A 20,788-nucleotide genomic window follows, 5' to 3' on the forward strand; every position below is an offset into this window, starting at 1 on the left:
GTGTGTGGACCCCGCAGACCAACGGAAAACACAGCCGCATGGGTGCTGAAGGATGGATGTTCATTTTGATTGACAGCATCTTTAGCCCGTAAAATAACAGGACAACCCTTGTACCATTTTATGACAAACCAATCGGATCACTCAAGGGCGTGCACATAGTCCAAATTTTACGCGGCGCCATGGGCCGAAAAACCTAGATGGAATATCCCAGTCTTAACCGGTTTCAACCGGTCTTGGGTTTGAAGCATGAGATGAAGAGCTAGCGTACACGCTCTTACACAGCCCTGCTATCAAATATTATATACGAATAGAACCAATAATAAACTCAAGATTATTTTATTTTGTGATTATGAACCGGAATAACGCAATACGTGTGACTCCGTAAATTGTTAGCTAGCCAAGGGAAGCTAAGTCATCATTGGCTTGTGCATTAGCAGGCTAACTTGATAACATTTCTCGCCGTCAGCAACGGTTTAATCATTGTTAAGATACTTCTAGACTAGTCCGTGGACATTTATTTGCTATATGGTAAATTGTTAAATGTACATTATCATACTGAAACTTCGCTTCAGTGGCAGGACATACAGCTAACAACGTGCTATTAGGACATAAATCATTTGCCTAGCTAGCTAATTAGCCAGGAAGCTAGCTAGCGAATGTCAACCACACTGGAACGTGTGCCATGAGATAGCCTGACATCCAGCCAGACGAGAGTTGAAAAATAAGAGCAAAAGTTTTTTATTATTACAACGGAAAGACTAAATAAGGTACGTTTGGTAGCTAGCTGTTTAGTGGGTTTAATTTCTTGAGTTTGGGTAGTGATGTAACTAACGTTAGCCAGCTAGCTATTAGTATTAGCTAACTAGCTTTTTAGGTATCTAACGTTAGCTGATTTGATAGCTAAACTAACTTGAATATTACTTAATAATTTGTTAATACGAGTGAGTGAAGCCTCGCAATTTAATCATCTTACAGACTTACAGACATAACTACATTAGCCAGACGTTAGTTTATACGATTAGTTAGACCTGTGTCAACTTTGAGGTCAGTTAATTTAGACGTAACTAAGTGGTATACACAATAGAGGTAACGCTAGCTAACAATAGTAAATGCTAAGTTAGCCATAAGTTAAACAGTAACGTTAGCTAGCAAGCTAGCAAGCTAGCTAGCAAGCTATCAACTAGCAATAGCAGCACTCTTGAATCGCTGGATGGAGGGAGGGGTTGCTGTATTGCCGCGTTTACGTGCTTCTCGGAACTAGAAAACTCGGAAATGTCCGAATGACTAACTGGTTTAAACCCGTCACGTGTTTAACTATAACCAGTTTATAAGTCGGACATTTTCGATTCTTCTGGTTCCGACTAGCACTTGAACGCGCCATAAGTACCACTTGTGGTCCATGGTGTCGCAAGTTCCCAATCTATTTAAGTTTACAGGCTTGCGAGTGATGTCGCAATTTGTCACACTCAATATTTCGCCATTGTTGTTACCTGGGTGGGTGTAGGCATAGGTAGTAATATAGGGAGTGAAAATAATATCTTTGGTCTTCTAGTTAGGTTTTATTTACAGATCTGTCTGTAGTTAAGTTCTGCCATTTGTTCTCATGTTTCCCTTCACCCCTCCATTCCTAGAGCTCTATGCCAGCAAACATGACAATGTTGGCGGATCATGCAGCAAGACAGCTGCTAGACTTCAGTCAAAAGCTGGACATCAATCTGCTGGACAATGTAGTCAATTCCATGTACTATGACATTGGATCACAGGTGAGAGCTGCTCCTTGCACTTCTGCTGCTCTGTCATTTGCCACATACTTCAGTCAGACTGCAGTCATTGAGGCTGTTTGCAGTGACTTCAAAATCAGGGGTTTTGTACAAAAAAAAAGTAACCAGTGATTGGATCATTTCTAATTGGCTTTTAGTATCAAAGCCAAAGCCGAATTTTCAGTTGCGTTACCCACGTGTGTTTTGGCTCTCGCCCAACCTTTTGGTTTATGGGACTAGTCCTACGGTCGAGAATAGCTTTCCATTCTAGAAATTGTCTGGAATACCTCAGATCCAGACTCATTGCGAGGAAGAAACTTACGTCAGTAGGCGTGGTGTAGGATTTGGCCGAAGCAAGGAGTTTAGGTAGCCAGACAATTGTACCCCATTATGACTCAAAATACAAACTTACTTTACTCCCATGTTTGTAAACATAAACAAACACTGTATAGCCTGAACATGGTTAAAACTGTAACTTTCATATCATGGAAGATCAGTCCTTGCATCCATTGCTCTCTATGAATTTGAGTGTTTACATTTCTCCATCCCTTAGTGGCAGGGTTAATGCTTTGTTTCAACGGCGGATTAGACCTTTAAAGCCACACAGATCTCAGAACAGTTTCTCTCGTCTTCCACAGCAACGCATGGCACAGGAGGTGCTGACAAACCTGAAGGATCACCCGGACGCATGGACACGAGTCGACACCATCCTGGAGTTTTCTCAGAACATGAAGACTAAAGTATGTGTGCCAGTGATGCATTCCTTGTGATCGGTTTACATCCTCTAACCAGGGCGAATATATAAGTCAACATTGAAAAGCATATCATTACAGCCAGGCATTGGCAGTCCAGTTGGATCCATAGAGATGCGTAGATCTTGTTTGTTACATTTGTTAGCTTTTGATGTATTTTATCCAATATATATCAAACATACAAGATCTGTCTTATTAGTGGAAATGAGATGAAGTTGTGAGTGATATGCCTTTCCTGATGGTCTAAGCCTCTCCCTCTCCATTCCAGTACTATGCACTGCAAATTCTGGAGACTGTGATCAAAACACGCTGGAAGATTCTTCCAAGAAATCAATGTGAAGGTAACACCTGCTGCATAGACTGTTTGGAATAACACAACTATATTAGGGCCGTGCGTGAGATACGAGCCTTGGGAATGAACAGTGACATTAAGATAAGGGAATAACGTGGCTAGACTACTACATAGCTAATGTTCTGTGTTATGCAGACACAAACATGTGATCTTTGACTATGTTGAGTCAAACATTTCTGCATGTTTTCAGGAATAAAGAAGTATGTCGTTGGTCTGATTATCAAGACCTCATCTGATGCCGCAAATGTTGAGGTAAAGAGTCGTTCCTGTGTTTGACTCTGTTCTCGCTGCAATGTTTTCCATGTTGAAATTTTGTGCTCGTTCCCAAATTTCATCTGCATTTTTAATCTTGTGTTTCAGAAAGATGGAGTGTACATTGCAAAACTCAACATGATCCTCGTACAGGTAAAAATTATATATATATATATATATATATATATATATATATAGCAATTTTGTAAGAAACACGTCTGTCCTGTCATTACAATTGGTTAAAACCGAAACAATCAAACGCAACGTGTCTCCTCTGCTTGTGTAGATCCTGAAGCAGGAGTGGCCCAAGCACTGGCCCACCTTCATCAGTGACATCGTGGGTGCCAGCCGCACCAGCGAGAGCCTGTGTCAGAACAACATGATCATCCTCAAGCTGCTCAGTGAGGAGGTCTTTGACTTCTCCAGCGGACAGATGACCCAGGTCAAGGCCAAGCACCTGAAAGACAGGTACATAACATCTCCTATCCAGCTACCTAATAACTTTAAACGTTGTCATATGCGCAGGATACAATTTAGTCTACACAGTACAATTGAATGCTTATTTATACAATAAATGCTTTGGCTGCTTGGAGATGTACTGTATATTAGAAAGAGTCTGTTTCCCTGAGTATTAGTGGTTGGTATCATTACCAGTCTCTTCATGGCAACGGAATTGTAACATTTTTATCACATTATTTGAAAGCATGGGTAGATAAGATGGAATTGTACACTGACATGCTATTTAGTAATGATTTTCTTTTTCTTTCAGTATGTGCAATGAATTCTCGCAAATATTCCAGCTCTGCCAGTTTGTCATGGTAAGCAATGGCTCAGGGATTCTAAACTGTCTTGATATGAAATTGACATGTTGAATACCCAACACAAGTTAAATGCAAACATTTTCTGCAGGAAAACTCCCAGAATGCCACTCTGGTCCAAGCCACACTCGAGACTCTCCTGCGCTTCCTGAACTGGATCCCCCTGGGGTACATATTTGAGACCAAATTGATCAGCACTCTGGTGTACAAGGTAACTCAACTCTTGATGACTCACTTGCACCTGTCCCCATACTGAAAATTAGATGACTAAGTATTGGCTTATTACTACTTCTCGGTTCCATTGAAACATCTCCCTAGGCAATTTAGTGGTGTTTTTGATGTGATACAGCAATACCGGCTTGTGGAAACTTGAAACAGCAGTTCAACTATAGGCATCCTCTCACAAAGGCGCTCTTGCATTGGTTTTGCCTGCAAGTGCGTAAGAACCGGAGGAACAATATTGTGAATGTTTGAGACATTTGCACCTTGTTGCTTCGGCGACTTGGTCTGCTGCAAACATCCGTACACTTGTACCCGTATACGAGCTGAAAATGGCAGATTTGGCCACTAATAAGTGCCTAAATTGGAACATAGTTGCTGTACAATAACATGCTGTACATGACGTCAGAGCTCTGTAGTGGCTGAGCAGGACTGTATTTTGAGAGATGAGACCTGAGGATTATAATAAATACCGCTTTGATGTCATACAAGCAAACCAAACACTCGTCCAAATGTGACCTTCATATGTCCAAATCTCAAAACTCAAGTCATATACAGTGTCAAAGTTTATGATCACTGTTTGTTGTACAGTTACAATATGCTATGACATCATACCCTGGGTTGTTCTGAACAGAATGAGCCTATGTTTGTTAATTGTGAAGAAAATTTGCAGCAGCGCCTGAATGCAGTCATGACTCCTTTCTATGTGCACCAAAATTCCGATCTGTTTCTCTGAATTGCCTTTTGAACACTGTAATATCATATTTTATAACATCTGGTCATGTTGGCAATAGAATAAGCTTTCAAATCATGCCCACTTGACCCAGATTGCGATTTATATTGGGGTGTTATTGGATTGCATAAACCACAATAGTAATTGTGCGATGGCGGGGATGTGTTCAGGACTAAACTACAAGTGTGCTTGCTCTAGTTCCTCAACAGCACAGATAGGAGAGCAAAAAAAAGAAGCTTATAGTTGAAGACTCTTCTTTGAGAGGTGTGTGGCCACTTGGAGACACCAGTTAGTCCTCTCACTCAAATCCTTATCATTTTTTTTGTCTTATGTTGCACCTACCCTACATTTTTCAGGAATATTCTTATGTTACTGAATGTATCCAGAGTATTTTCAGATTTCGTTATCAGGAAATACGTCAAAGTACAGAATGTAAAATGCACATAAAATCAAGTGTAATGTTTGGATTCAGTCTTGTGTACTCAACTTCGGTCCAAAACTTTTTCTTATTGGACAAGCTCAAGTAGTCCCTCCTTGTTTCAGTCAGTTTTCTCCTGATTGGTGCCTAGTGAATACGACCCTGTTGACTAACCTCTTCTTCCTCTCATCCGTTCCCAGTTCTTGAACGTGCCCATGTTCCGCAACGTGACGCTGAAGTGTCTGACGGAGATCGCCGGCGTGAGCGTCAACCAGTATGAGGAGCAGTTTGTCAACCTCTTCACGCTCACCATGGGTCAGCTCAAACAGGTACACACCATGTCAGCTCAAACTGGTATGCATAGCTCCATCTGCTGGCCAGTTAAGCCTACTGTCAAAACTGTATTGTAGCAGTGGTACCCAAATAATGGAGCAGGACAAACCGATGGGTTACATATATTATTTTAAACCGAATACTGCAGACGCTATGTGACTCCTCTGTGTTTCAACAACGATCATATTGCAGGCATCATAAGAACTATTAAGAAGTTAGCATACGTTTTTCCATTTTTTGTTGTTGTGAATTAACACTAATTGACGCATCAAATAATCTGTATTTTCCCCTATCTCTCTTTGCGTGTTAGATGCTCCCCCTGAACACCAACATCCGCCTGGCATATTCCAACGGAAAGGACGACGAGCAGAACTTCATCCAGAACCTCAGCCTGTTCCTCTGCACCTTCCTGAAAGAGCATGGACAGCTCATCGAGAAGAGGCCTAACCTTAGGGAGACACTCGTGGAGGTAACGTTAATGCCGTGAATACTGGACAATAACAGCAGAGATACTGTTCCTACAATGTTTTTTGGGGAGAAATGCATGAATCGATCGCTTTCATCCATAAGTCACGTATTAACAGTTCTCTTGTTCCTCCCCAACCTGTACTGCAGCCAGAACAATTTTACCTTTGACCTCAAACACTAAACTCAGCAGAAAAAGAAATGTCCTCTCACTGTCAACTATTTTCAGCAAACTTAACATGTGTAAATATTTATATGAACATAAGATTCATCAACTGAGACATAAACTGCACAAGTTCCACAGACATGTGACTATGGAAATGGAATAATGTGTCCCTGAACAAAGGGGGGGGTCAAAATCAAAAGTAACAGTCGGTATCTGGTGTGGCCACCAGCTGCATTAAGTACGGCAGTGCATCTCCTCCTTGTGGACTGCACCAGATTTGCCAGTTCTTGCTGTGAGATGTTACCCCACTCTTCCACCAAGGCACCTGCAAGTTCCCGGACATTTCTGGGGGGGAATGACCCTAGCCCTCACCCTCCGATCCAACAGGTGGGATTGAGATCCGGGCTCTCCGCTGGCCATGGCAGAACACTGACATTCCTGTCTTGCAGGAAATCACGTACAGAACGAGCAGGATGGCTGGTGGCATTGTCATGCTGGAGGGTCATGTCAGGATGAGCCTGCAGGAAGGGTACCACATGAGGGAGGAGGATGTCTTCCCTGTAACACACAGCATTGAGATTGCCTGCAATGACAAGCTCAGTCCGATGATGCTGTGACACACCGCCCCAGACCATGATGGACCCTCCACCTCCAAATCGATCCTGCTCCAGAGTACAGGCCTCGGTGTAACTCTCATTCCTTCCTCGGTGTAACTCTCATCCCTACGCGAATCCGACCATCACCCCTGGTGAGACAAAACCGCAACTTGTCAGTGAAGAGCACTTTTTGCCAGTCCTGTTTGGTCCAGCGACGGTGGGTTTGTGCCCATAGGCGACGTTGTTGCCTGTGATGTCTGATGAGGACCTGCCTTACAACAGACCTACATGCCCTCAGTCCAGTCTCTCTCAGCCTATTGCGGACAGTCTGAGCACTGATGGAGGGATTGTGCGTTCCTGGTGTAACTCGGGCAGTTGTTGTTGCCATCCTGTACCTGTCCCGCGAGTGTGATGTTCGGATGTACCGATCCTGTGCAGGTGTTGTTACACGTGGTCTGCCACTGCGAGGACGATCAGCTGTCCTTCCTGTCTCCCTGTAGCGCGGTCTTAGGGGTCTCACAGTACGGACATTACAAGTTATTGCCCTGGCCACATCTGCAGTCCTCATGCGTCCTTGCAGTATGTCTAAGACACGTTCACGCAGATGAGCAGGGACCCTGGGCATCTTTTCTTTTGGTGTTTTTCAGAGTCAGTAGAAAGGCCTCTTTAGTGTCCTTAAGTTTTGATAACTGTGACCTTAATTGCCTACCGTCTGTAAGCCATTAGTGTCTTAACGACCGTTCCACAGGTGCATGTTCATTAATTGTTTATGGTTAGTTGAACAAGCATGGGAAACATGCTTTACAATGAAGATCTGTAAAGTTATTTGGGTTTTTACGCATTATCTGAGTTTATTATCTGCATTTTATTATTTTTATTCTGTTTTTGTTCAGTTTTTGTTTTCGTCCTCAAGTCACGCACCATTGAAATGGAGCTAACCCCCAATCCTCAACATTCTCCTTACCTTCTGTTGTTATAATCACCCCCTCCAGGCTCTCCACTACATGCTGCTGGTGTCTGAGGTGGAGGAGACAGAGATCTTTAAGATCTGTCTGGAGTACTGGAACCACCTGGCGGCCGAGCTCTACAGGGAGAGTCCCTTCTCCACCTCCACCTCCCCCCTGCTCTCTGGGAGCCAGCACTTTGACGTGCCGCCACGACGGCACCTCTACCTGCCCGTGCTCTCCAAGGTGAGGACTAACACACAGACCGACAGACGGGTACACACACACACTTGACCTTCCCCCAAACCAATGTCCTTCAGGGTCGTGTCATAGGGCACAGCGTAGCAAAGCAATCTACAAAAAAAAAAATGTGTGACAATCGAACAAGGTTCCCACCACTTCAAACTCTTTTCCCCCTTCTGAACACAACCTTGCTGTTCTACTGTGTCCCTGCTTCATGGTGTCTCTGATAGGATTACTTTATTTAGATTGTCCATTAATAGTCACTGGCATGTCTGCCCGGTAACACAGGTGCGTACGCTGATGGTGAGCCGAATGGCCAAGCCAGAGGAAGTGCTGGTGGTGGAGAACGACCAGGGCGAGGTGGTCCGAGAGTTCATGAAGGACACAGACTCAATCAACCTCTATAAGAACATGAGAGAGACACTGGGTAAGTGCCTGGCCCAGGACAGTCTGAACATTCCACACACATATACACGTCCTCTCTCTCTAGTCTCTAATGTCAGTTAATCCTCAATCTTTTCCTTTGTCAAAGGAATTCCACAATTGATCGCTCTGTCAGTGACGCAACGCACATCTCTCCCACACACTTTTGTTCGCTGTCTATAACGCAGGGAACTATTCACATACTCCCTCTGTGACTAGCATACCTCCCTCTCTTCCCCCACCCCCCCCAGTTTACCTGACCCATTTGGACTATGCGGACACGGAGCGCATCATGACGGAGAAGCTGCACAACCAGGTCAACGGGACAGAGTGGTCGTGGAGGAACCTGAACACGCTATGCTGGGCCATCGGCTCCATCAGCGGAGCCATGCACGAGGAGGACGAGAAGCGGTTCCTGGTCACCGTCATCAAGGTCTGTAGTAGTCTAACGGGCACAGCGCACGCTCATGCACTCGCAACCACGCACATACACGCGTCGCACCTTCACAGGTAGCTACGGTCTTTAAAGGGGAAAATACACACATACAGTAGTTGCTGGTCTTAGTCATCAATTCCGTGCTCTGTTAGACCAGAAATGTTCCCCTTACTGTTCAGAAATTGAATGGCCTGCCCCTTGAGGTGTTGCAGTCCGACTGCGTGTTGAGCCTGTGTCATGAGGGGCCGAGGACTCAGAACAGTGGGTGCTTGGAGTGATTGATAGAACCGACATTTGGCAAAAAAAAAAAGAATTGAATGACACTTATGGAGAAATTACACGTCCAAGTCACCTGACAAGACTTTAAATGTAATTGGCCCCAACTCTGCTGCTGTAGAGTGACTGTCAGGATGTACTGAGCTGCGTTTCTGTGTTATTGACCGACTGTCGTTTTCTCATCATGTCTCCAGGACCTGCTGGGCCTCTGTGAGCAGAAGAGGGGGAAGGACAACAAGGCCATCATCGCCTCAAACATCATGTACATCGTGGGCCAGTACCCACGCTTCCTCCGAGCCCACTGGAAGTTCCTCAAGACTGTTGTTAACAAGCTCTTTGAGTTCATGCACGGTAAGCAACTTTGTTCAGGCCACCACTTGCATATCTCAAAAAGATACTGTTTTCAGTGTCGTTTGAAAATGGATTTCCTTTGTGTGATTTTGCATCCATGCAAAATACCAGGGCTCTGTTCATTTGGCACAAGACAGAAGAACGCCAACAAAAAGGGAGGGACAACCTGGACTAGTCCAATAAGAAAGTCATTTGCGGTTTACGATTCAAAGCTTTAAAAAAAAAAGTTCCGTTACAGTATGTCCAAATGAACACGTCCCAACAGTGTCTTTTTATTGAACGTTTTATTTGAATGTAATTATTCCCGGCAGAGACTCACGATGGCGTGCAGGACATGGCGTGCGACACCTTCATCAAGATCGCCCAGAAGTGCCGGCGCCACTTTATCCAGGTGCAGGTGGGCGAGGTGATGCCCTTCATCGATGAGATCCTCAACAACATCAACACCATCATCTGTGACCTCCAGCCCCAACAGGTACACAGATACACCAAGAGTAGCCGTAACACAGTTGAGCTACAGGCCTCTGAAAACAACCAAAACTAAGTAGTAATTGAAAAACATTTTCAAATAGCAACACTGGATTTGAATTTTCTATTGGCCAAGTTCAGGGCGCACCCTGTTTCCAGTTGTCACAGCCATGTGAAATGGCTGGAGTTGTTCATATGACCATAATCAACCTCGTATCGCTTCCCCTCAGGTGCACACGTTCTACGAGGCGGTGGGCTACATGATCGGGGCCCAGACGGACCAGGCCGTGCAAGAGCACCTCATCGAGAAGTACATGCTGCTACCCAACCAGGTGTGGGACAGCATCATCCAACAGGCCACCAAGGTAAGTCACACTCCACTATGGGATTGTGTTTTGGTTACCTGTTTCAAAGCATTTTAAATTGTATGGATGCAACACAATCAATCAATCAAATGTATTTATATAGCCCTTCTTACATCAGCTGATGTCACAAAGTGCTGTACAGAAACCCTGCCTAAAACCCCAAACACCAAGCAATGCAAGTGTAGAAGCACGGTGGCTAGGAAAAACTCACTAGAAAGCCCAGAACCTAGGAAGAAACCTAGAGGAACCAGGCTATGAGGGGTGGCCAGTCCTCTTCTGGCTGTGCCGGGTGGAGATTAGAACAGAACCTGTCCAAGATGTTAAAATGTTCATAGATGACCAGCAGGGTCAAATAATAATAACAATAATCACAGTGGTTGTAGAGGGTGCAACAGGTCAGCACCTCAGGAGTAAATGTCAGTTGGCTTTTCATAGCCGATCATTGAGAGTATCTCTACCGCTCCTGCTGTCTCTAGAGAGTTGACCATAGCAGGTCTGGGACAGGTAGCACGTCCGGTGAATAGGTCAGGGTTCCATAGCAGCAGGCAGAACAGTTGAAACTGGAGCAGCAGCACGACCAGGTGGACTGGGGACAGCAAGGAGTCATCATGCCAGGTAGTCCTGAGGCATGGTCCTAGGGCTCAGGTCCTCCGAAAGAAAGATAATTAAATTCACACAGGACACCGGATAGACAGGAGAAATACATCAGACTGACTCTAGCCCTCCGACACAAACTATTGCAGCATAAATACTGGAGGCTGAGGCAGGAGGGGTCGGGAGACACTGGCCCCGTCCGACGATACCCCCGGACAGAGCCAAACATGCAGGATTATAACCCCACCCACTTTGCCAAAGCACAGCCCCCACACCGCTAGAGGGATATCTTCAACCATTAACTTACCATCCTGAGACAAGGCCGAGTATAGCCCACGAACATCTCCTCCACAACCCAAACAACACAAGGGTGTCACCCACCTTGTACCACTGTGCCATGGAGAAATGAAGAGGAAAACCCACCGTCTTAGATGCCCTTGTCGTTTTATCAGCAACAAATGCTTTTGCTCCCATTTGTTGTTGTAAATAGCAACTCGCAAAGCCTCATCTTTTTACACTCGAGGTAAAAGCTATCCAGAGCGACTTAACATATGTTGTCTGAAGATGCGGTGAAAGCATTTCAACTGACTTGTTGACTCTCTCCCCCAGAATGTGGACATCCTGAAGGATGCGGAGACGGTGCGTCAGCTGGGCAGCATCCTGAAGACCAACGTGCGGGCCTGCAAGGCCGTGGGACACCCCTTCGTGGTGCAGCTGGGACGCATCTACCTGGACATGCTCAATGTCTACAAGTGTCTGAGTGAGAACATCTCCTCTGCCATCCAGACCAACGGTGAGACGTGTGTGCCTAGTCGTCTGTCTCTGGTCTATCTGATCTGTGTGCCCGAGGTGCTTATTTGTTTGGTGTGTGTGGGTCTGTCACTCTTGTATGCCTGAGGCACTTGATTGTCAAAGTGTGTGTGTGCTTAACTGTCTGCGGCATCAGTCACAGAACTATAAGCCCAGTCAAACGGTGCGTTTAAGACAACTGGGAACTCTGGAAAAAATACGATGTCAAATCATGCCGTCAGTGATATTCGGGTCGGAAAGTCGGGGCTGGGTGACCATTCACACCGATTTTTCTCAGTTGGAGCTCTTTTTTTTTTTTTTTCAGAGATCCCAGTTATCTTGAACGCACTGAAGTTCTCAGTTGTTTTGAATGCGGCATAATAACGTTTCTTTAGCGTCACTGAGCTCTCCAATTCTACCTCCATGCTAACACACTAAACCCTATGCTAGCTAACTAACGCTCTATTGTCCTGCTAGGAGAGATGGTGACCAAGCAGCCCCTGATCCGGAGCATGAGGACGGTGAAGAGAGAAACGCTCAAGCTGATCTCAGGTTGGGTCAGCCGCTCCAACGACCCACAAATGGCGAGTCTGTCCTGTCTTAATTAAATCTAGAGTCACAGCCTGTAGGGAATGCTGTAGACCAGTGGTTATCTATTGATCCTCTTAGAAGGCTGTAATTGTAGATAAGAATTTGTTCTTAACTGACTTGCCTTGTTAAATAAACAGAAAATCTTCATCTAATGGTGGGATCAGAGCGGGCGTCTCTCAGACCATAGATGGCCTGTCTAAACCACACCATAGAGAAACGGGAGTCAGAAAGACAACCAGAAAGATCCAACTCGCTGTCTGGACTAGCTTGCACTCCACACAGCCCTAACCTTATCCAGAGGCATCATGCCCATGGAAACAATTTCATCCACTTACAGGTTGAAAAGGCAGAGAATAGCTCAAATCACAGACAAAGATATAGCATTTTCCTGTTAGTTCCTCTAAAATAACTATGGTGCCAATGAATTGAGCCACCACTATCCCCCAGTGGAGCCCCAAGCCCTCAGTTATCTGACAGTTTGCTTTGTTAGATTGAATGTCCCTTTTATTAACTGGTCACGTTCTACCACGTTTCGTGGTTCTTCAGGTGGGGGAGAACTTTGTCCCGCCCCTGCTGGAGGCCGTACTCATTGACTACCAGCGCAACGTCCCCGCCGCTAGAGAGCCTGAGGTGCTCAGCACCATGGCGACCATCGTCAACAAGCTGGGCGGACACATCACCGGGGAGATCCCGAAGATCTTCGACGCAGTCTTCGAGTGCACTTTGAACATGATCAATAAAGTATGTTTCATAGATGTTTCCTCTACTATACTATTATAGCACTATACTAAAAATGCTGTAATCTATTAATTAGTTCATATTCTTAGCTGGCCTGAGTGGCCCTTATAGACTGCACATGATGTCAAAGGAACATTAACAGAAAGACATTTGTTAGTGTGCAGCCTTGTCAAATTCGGTGCTTCCTCCACAATGGACCGCACTGGCTAAAATGGCTGCCACAGCGAACCTGTAGTTCATGGGCCCCACATCCCTTTTGTGTGGGTGTTGGGGATAAATTTGTACTACAGACAATTGGTCAAGTCTTTACAATGCATGGTTGTGCAGGATTGTTGAACACAGGATACTTTTTGTAATTGTATATGTGAACAAAGACTGTATATGACTGAGATAATCCAAGCAGTCTTTATTCCTTATAGAAAGTAATTCCACTGACATTGTCCAACTTTAATTGTCCCCTTTTTATTCCTCTCCAGGACTTTGAGGAGTACCCAGAGCATAGGACCCATTTCTTCTACCTCCTCCAAGCGGTGAACTCGCAGTGCTTCCCGGCCTTCCTTTCCATTCCCCCGGCCCAGTTCAAACTGGTTCTGGACTCCATTATCTGGGCTTTCAAACACACCATGAGGAATGTTGCAGACACTGGTAGGACCCTACATATGCTTTGGCCTTAACTACCTGTTCATACATACTATGACTTTCACGAGATTGGATCTGTGTTGATGAATGAGGTTGTCAAACGCCTCTGAGGTGAAATGCAGTTCACTTAACTCTATATTTCAAATATTATGGGCGTTTCAGACACAGGTGAACTCTAATGCTGGACTAAGGCTTTTTTTTCTTCAATGGAGAACAGCTTTTTAGTCCAGGACTAGGCTTAATCTGAGTCTGAGAAAATAGTTGTTTCGGTACATTGTGGAATATGCCCTGCTTATTATTGTCATCAAGCCACTCATCCCACATCCTCTCTTTCTCCGTCTGTCTCGTTATGTCCCCCAGGTCTGCAGATTCTTTACACCCTGCTGCAAAACGTGGCCCAGGAGGAGGCTGCCGCACAGAGCTTCTACCAGACCTATTTCTGTGACATCCTCCAGCACATCTTCTCTGTCGTCACAGATACCTCGCACACAGCAGGTGAGGGGGTGTTGGGATCGTTGGCTGACGTTTAAATATCATCGGAAACATCTATGGTACTGTAAAAAGTGTTGGGTACAGGCGAGGAATCCAAGTCCTCGTTTTACACTAGATGGGTAGATGGTTTGATTCCTGATGGGGATATTTAACTTTGATGTCACATCGCAGCAGAGTCAAACACAGACATGGCAGATGGACACGACAATGTGCTTAAGTGCCATTGGTGAGTGCCAGACAAGCGTGGGTATAATTGATGTTATGCTTGACTTTCTGCAGGGCTAACCATGCACGCGTCCATCCTGGCGTACATGTTCAACCTGGTGGAGGAGGGTAAAATCAGCGCCTCCCTCAACCCAGCCAGCCAGAACAACCAGGGCTACGTTCAGGAATACGTGGCCAACCTGCTCAAGACAGCCTTCCCCCATCTACAAGAGTAAGTGTGTTTGGCCCAAATGGCTGCCACAGTGAACCTGTAGTTCATGGGCCTCATCTCTTTTACATTGGTGTTGGGGATACATTTGTACTACAGACAATAACTAGTTGATCTAAAGTGATCTACTTACTGTAGGTAGGTGATTGTGTTGTGATCCTGACTCTCCTCTCCATTCCAGTGCCCAGGTGAAGGTGTTTGTAACAGGTCTGTTCAGCTTGAACCAGGACATCCCCGCTTTCAAGGAGCACCTGAGGGACTTCCTGGTGCAGATCAAGGTGAGTCACTCTGGTTTTGTAGCCACACACACACATGGGTGCAAACGCTTAGTAACTCTCTGGCCCTCGCGTGTCTATCAGTCTGAGGTGTCAAACCACTGGAGCATGGTAGATGGACATGATATTTGTCCTCACACTCAACTTCCTCTTTACTCCCTGTCCAGGAGTTTGCTGGCGAGGACACCACAGACCTGTTCCTGGAGGAGCGGGAGACGTCGCTGCGGCAGGCCCAGGAGGAGAAACACAAGCTGCAGATGTCCGTCCCCGGCATCCTCAACCCCCATGAGCTCCCCGAGGAGATGTGCGACTGAGCGCCGCCACATAGGAACGAACACCACAGTAAACATGTACAGTTTTTGGAAAAAAGAAAGCCAAGAGAAGCTGGGAGCTCCTCTTGTCAAGTGTGTGTGTGTGTGTGTGTGTGTGTGTGAGATTGAGAGGTGCTTTGTCGACCAAATCAATGCCAATATGTAAATGAGAATTGCGCCTATGATTCGGGCACTCACATTTTTTTGCATACGGACGCATTTTATACAGAGTCATTTGTGTAATAATACGGTATTGCTTATTTTCCCTCTTAATTCATGCTTTATATGTTTGGTCATCCTCTGTTTAGCCGTGCATGAAGTTGAAATAATTATTTTTAACCCTCTTTCTTTCCCTACACCCCCCCACCAACACCCCTTCTATTTGTTTATATGTAAGATATGTTAAAAGCACACGTAAAAAGGTTACTTTAAAAAGCGCTGTAGTGTCAGGAAGTGCTCCAATAGAAAGAACTGTGTGTTTTTTGGAGGAGCCTGCAGATGAATGTGACGGTAAATGACGCTGCTTCCTTTGTTTCTGTTTTGGCAGCAGTTTTTATGTGGCGAGTCAGGTTTTGTTTGCACCAAAAACTGACTGCTCTGACATTTGGACAAGAATGTTAGATCAAAGGAAGGTTATGTGCATATCATCCTGTTTGTAAAGCTGTCTTAGTACTATGGGAACATAAAGTTGGTTATTTTTACAAAACTGTGTATGTCCTATTCTGTTTGTGTTTCCTTCCATCATTGAAGGTTATTAAATCCAATATCTGAATTAGGATTTGAAACCATTAAACACTCACTGATAAGTCTGCATTTTGAGAGGAAGGTTGAATGTTAAGGTCAAATTACTTAATTAAATACTTTGGAGTAAAAAATAATAAAAAAACGATGCCGTGGCATAGTACTACTTCTCTGACAAATTCCCCAAATTAATAAAATGTCTGCAAGGTGCGCTGTCTGCTGGTGCCAATGAGGGCCATCTATAAACATGACCGCAGTTCACCGGTCTATGGTCCGTGACGTGAAAGGGCACAAGCGGTGAGGGAGGAGCACCCTCTCAAATCGAACCGTAATCTGCGTCGCTCTATAATGTTGTCAACAAGGTAGCATTGTGACTCGTCCTGAAACAAACATATATTTTCCATCAAATATATGTTGGAAATTTCAAAAGAGTTCTCAATGGGAAAGCAGATCAAAAGCAATCACTTATGCATGTGAAAACAATCCTAGTCATTACTGAAGGGGCCACCTGGCACACGCCCTGGAGGCAGCCCGGTTCCAAAACGAATTAAATCACTTTTAACTCGGTGTATCCTTCCCTCATTGGGGTAACCCGGGCCAGATAATCGAATCCCCTCAGTGGCTACTGGCTGGTGCTCTCGACTGTCTGCTGCTTGTGAATGAAACGCCATTTGTAAACAGTTATTGCTGATGGTGTAACCGCGAGACTAGCGGAAAAAGTCGAACAAGGCGAAGGAGACAACGGAAAGTTACGAATTATGAACATGCTGTGCCCCCACCCCTTTTCAATATGGCTGCCGTATCTACACTCTCCAGTAACGCTCCGATTGGATATTGACTCGACTCTGTATCTTAATGCCTCTTATTTTTTGACTTTATCAACGATATTTAGTATCAAATTCAATCTGAATCTATTACTCTCCCTTATTTTATTTAATGCATTAGCAAACCTTCACCAACCACTACGTCGGGCCTTTTCCCCCAAAACAACCAGGTGCCAACAATTCGTATCCATCAACAATTTCCAATGGTTTGACTACACTTTTCCTTTGTTATTTCTTAATGAACAATGTGTGAAAACTGCGCCGAGCTGGTGGAGGTTTTAAATGAAAGTAAGTGAACATTTTTTATTAAATGTTTTGGTGCCGTAGTGGTCCCCTAATGCTAGCTAGCTAGCGTTAGCTAAGTCAGGCTACCTGATGGAAGCTGGACAGCTAGCAATCGTACCCGGTTCTCCACTAGCCAGACAGCTGCCATTGTAAGGCCTTGTCTTGAATTAATGATCTGAATGTAAATGGAACCTTGTCTGCAACTTTGAGGCCTGTCTCTGTCAAATCGCTGCAGGATGAAGGGGATGCCTGAGCAGATTTAACTGGCTTGCTAGCTAGACGAGATTCTGAACATCATTTAACTTAGTTAGCTAACTAATTAGATTGGGTTGATGCCATTGTATCTTAACTTGGTTAGCTAGTTAACTTAACAGTTTGGTTAACTGCCTGTATAAATGTGGTTTGACATGCATTTGGCCATAACAAATGTTTGCTACACATTGCATGTGCCTTTTTTTTGTCCGAGACTAGAGAGGTGGCTGTGGAAGTGGTTATGTTGTGCAGGCGTGTTCGCTCTTTCTAGCTAGCCTGTCTGGTTATGTTTGTCAGTTTCACGTTGACTAACGAGTTGTAACTAACGTTAACTCATTGACTAGTCAGCTACCTGTGATCAACTGGCATCAAAACGGACTGATTAGTTTTCATGTTTGAGTTGCCACAGGCGCTGTAATATAATTTTGCCAGATTACAAGAAAATGTTTAGCATTGTCGGCTAACGTTAGCTGAGTAATATGGGGTCACTAGTTTCTTTACGTAAATACATTAAACAAGTAAGCTAGTTAGCAAGCTAGGCATGTAACATATGCCAACTATGACTCATTTTAGTTTTTGTTTGCTAGTTAACTATTATAAGCTTGTTCTAAATCAAAATAAAATGTGCCTACGAATGCCATTGGATGTATTTCCTAGTTAAGATTGAAATGGACAGTAACGTTAGAAAAGATTATTTGCTAGCTACGAGGTAACGTTAGCTAACTAGGCCATATTGCTTTCATAACGGGATATGGGAGCGAATAAACAAAGGCCCATTTTTTTGGTTGTTTTTTTAGGGCTACGTCTCTTCTTTCCGCCATTGCATTTATAGCTAGTTATACGTCTATGAAATTGCAAGGATTTGTATATGTGGTGTGCTTGTTTTACCTAGTTAGCGAACTGAATATGGGAATGCATTGGCGATGGTAGCAAGAAGACACTGCTGACAGTCTGCCTTATGGCCTGGTGTACTGTGCTTCATGCCATATGAGTTGTTTGCCATCAATAATATGGGATTTTGCATTTTAATCTTAAAACTAGTAACCAAGCATATTTTTGTCTTACACCTATTTTCAGTCTGATATTAGTGACTAAACGTTTGATTTGGTGACTTGGACAAGAGGGGAGTAATCGTTTTTTAAAATTGTCTCCATGTTTTGGGAGTATATCCAAACCCATATGGTAAAGCAGTTGTGGGTTGATTATTGCAAGACCCCTTTGAAAGGGGGATCATGATGGTGCAGCTCAAAGGGTCTTTCATCCTGTCAATACACATTTAAAATAAACTAGATTAATGGAATATTACAACCTATCCCCTCCGCAAATCTGTTATTCAAATGAGCAATGAGTATGACACTAGGTGCTCAGATTAATTTGGTGGTTTGTAGGCAAATTACAGAAAGAGAAATGTAGCCTTACTTAAATGTTGGCCTATAATCAGTGGACACACATTCCCTCGTGTATTATGAAAGTGTGTGGAGGAGAAGGCCTATCCAACTAGTGTTCTAAAACGGCCTCCTTTTGTGTTTGAGCAAAACACCCTCTCTCTGGCCCACGTATGTCTATGAACAATGGTTTTGAAATGGCTAGTAGGCTACACAGTAGTATGTTTTCACAGTAGAGCTGCTGTTTTACATGTGACGGGGGTCTTCCCTCTGTTGAGTAAAACAGAGTACACCTCTGTGTGAGTGTTTGTCGGCACCAGGCTGCCGCCAGTAGAGGTATGAGAGTCTTGTCAGGGTGTGAGACTGGCAGCCCCATGTGTGTGAGACTGGCAGTCCCATGTGTGCGTTCACTAGGTGACCCCTGATCCCAAATTTGCTGTAGCGGCATGCATGAAGCCGGGAATGTTTTGTGTGTGGCTGCATGCATGCAAGGGAAGTGAGGGATTTACTGAGGGACTTACTGAGGGAATGAAGGGTTTCAACCTGCTATTGAATATGCTGTGCAAGTAATCCTGCAGGGTGGCAGGTAGTCTAGCTGTTAAGAGTGTTGGGCCAGTAATCAAAAGGTCGCTGGTTAGAATCCCGTGCCAGTTAGGTGAAAAATCTGTCGATGGCCCCTTGAAGAAGACACTGCTAATTGCTCCTTTAAGTCGTTCTGGATAAGAGCGTCTGCTAAATGACTAAAATGTAACATGTGACTGCCATTGTCAATCTCCACACACCCTGCTTTAAGATGCTGTCTGGCACTGTGGCCAGCAAGGCAGAGGTTGCTCTTGGGCATAGATCTCTGGGACCAGCTTACATGCCCACCCCTAGCCTAACACTAATCCATTGATGTAAAAAGCCAAACTGACCGTCGATCAGCACCTAAGCCAACTAACGTTACTTCCACCAACGCAGGCAGTTGAGCTCAGCAGAGCCCTGCTTGTAGGTGTCTATTTTACTTCTCTAATGTTTTGTTACAAGCTCAACGCTTTGCTGTCAGAACAATGGCTGGGATATCCAGATTGTCTTATCTGGGGATGATCGCAATGATTTTGGTACAGGCCACCGAACACAATGTCGTGGATTGTTTTATGAAGGGAGCTGGGAATTTTGGAGGAGTCTAGTCCAAGATAAAACAAAATTTGAATAAAGTGGTTGAGAAGGGAATAAAGGCAGACAGTTAGGTCCGGGTTAAGACAAGGTGCCCTGGTGAACTTCAGAACCCTGTTATTTCTTCATCTCAAGAACAGACCCACTTACCTAGACACTAGTTCCGCTTTATGTGTTCTGTTTCTCTTGGTAGTGTTTTGGCACAACTCCAGTCTTCACTGTGGTTGTTATTAAGCTCTATGCATGATAAGAATGTCACATTGAGGCCTAGGTCAGTCAGGTATGGAAACGTTGTCACAAAGTTTGCATGTAGGCTGCACCTTTTTTTAAATGACACTTTTCCCTCAAACATAACGTGCAATATTCAACGTGTAGTTGATTTCATTAGCAATTTATCTTAAGTCCAATTTTTAGTTGGCAGTGAAGAAAAATAAGTATCAGAATCTCTTCAAGTATTCCAAAACAACCACAGGTGCTCTTGTCGGGAAATAGTACTAGAAAAACCCAACAAAAATTATAACCACAAATGGGTCCGAAGTGGCATAAAAAAGGTCTAACATAAAGCACTCGTGTGGGTTTCCAAGTTAAAAAGCCTTTAATATGTCGGCCAAGTCATTTTGCGTATCAGCTAACGCTTTCATCGGGGTGGCCTTTTGCTTTTCTTGTTAGTAGCCTTGGCATGTACGCCAATGTGAAGTGACAATATGGTCCGTTTTGTCTTTTGTTCTGAGAGCAGAAAATAGCCTGTTGGTACAACAACAACATATCTGTGGTTGAGGGGTGGGTGCGGCTGAAAATGATGCATCACAAATGCAGCCTCCCTAGTGTCACAAATGTTTTTAATTTACATCAATGACTTTGTGAAAGACACAAGTGCTTTGGGGTTGCGGAATAATATAGGCAATGCTGCACTT

General features: G+C 44.4%; 2 protein-coding genes, 1 non-coding gene and 1 pseudogene across 3 annotated transcripts in view; all 4 read left to right on the forward strand.

Annotated features, from left to right (window-relative positions):
• Positions 1-231: 231 nt before the first annotated feature.
• LOC120032565 (exportin-1-like) lies at positions 232-15,940 on the forward strand. The gene is made up of 25 exons (XM_038978704.1): positions 232-767; positions 1,632-1,763; positions 2,399-2,500; positions 2,781-2,853; positions 3,055-3,116; positions 3,225-3,269; positions 3,403-3,584; positions 3,886-3,934; positions 4,026-4,145; positions 5,505-5,633; positions 5,948-6,106; positions 7,857-8,054; positions 8,340-8,478; positions 8,726-8,907; positions 9,381-9,537; positions 9,849-10,012; positions 10,236-10,370; positions 11,574-11,757; positions 12,231-12,337; positions 12,891-13,085; positions 13,559-13,727; positions 14,082-14,216; positions 14,493-14,649; positions 14,828-14,924; positions 15,089-15,940. Exons 2-25 carry the CDS (start codon positions 1,638-1,640, stop codon positions 15,233-15,235), a joined length of 3,213 nt encoding a protein of 1,070 aa, XP_038834632.1. The 5' UTR covers positions 232-767; positions 1,632-1,637; the 3' UTR covers positions 15,236-15,940.
• Positions 13,242-13,378, forward strand: LOC120033075. Its single transcript, XR_005473913.1, has one exon. It is a non-coding gene; the product is annotated as a small nucleolar RNA SNORA5 (small nucleolar RNA).
• On the forward strand, positions 14,625-14,751 carry LOC120033077 (annotated as a pseudogene).
• An 867-nt stretch (positions 15,941-16,807) lies between the features above and the next one.
• The window catches only part of LOC120032422 (ubiquitin carboxyl-terminal hydrolase 34-like), a 57,652-nt gene continuing 53,671 nt past the window's right edge, over positions 16,808-20,788 (forward strand). Inside the window, exon 1 of the mRNA XM_038978523.1 lies at positions 16,808-17,085. Within this exon, the coding sequence (XP_038834451.1) occupies positions 17,043-17,085 (43 nt within the window). The 5' untranslated portion in view covers positions 16,808-17,042. The remainder of the gene's footprint in view (positions 17,086-20,788) is intronic.

This window comes from Salvelinus namaycush, chromosome 39 (assembly GCF_016432855.1).
Source record: "Salvelinus namaycush isolate Seneca chromosome 39, SaNama_1.0, whole genome shotgun sequence".
NCBI classification, from domain to species: Eukaryota; Metazoa; Chordata; class Actinopteri; order Salmoniformes; family Salmonidae; genus Salvelinus; species Salvelinus namaycush.

Excerpts from the sequence above, each read along its gene's own strand:
- LOC120032565 (XM_038978704.1), top strand. The coding sequence starts at position 1,638 with ATGCCAGCAAACATGACAATGTTGGCGGATCATGCAGCAAGACAGCTG. Across the intron at positions 1,764-2,398 it reads ACTATGACATTGGATCACAG|CAACGCATGGCACAGGAGGT; the intron begins GTGAGAGCTGCT and ends CGTCTTCCACAG. Across the intron at positions 11,758-12,230 it reads CTCTGCCATCCAGACCAACG|GAGAGATGGTGACCAAGCAG; the intron begins GTGAGACGTGTG and ends TTGTCCTGCTAG.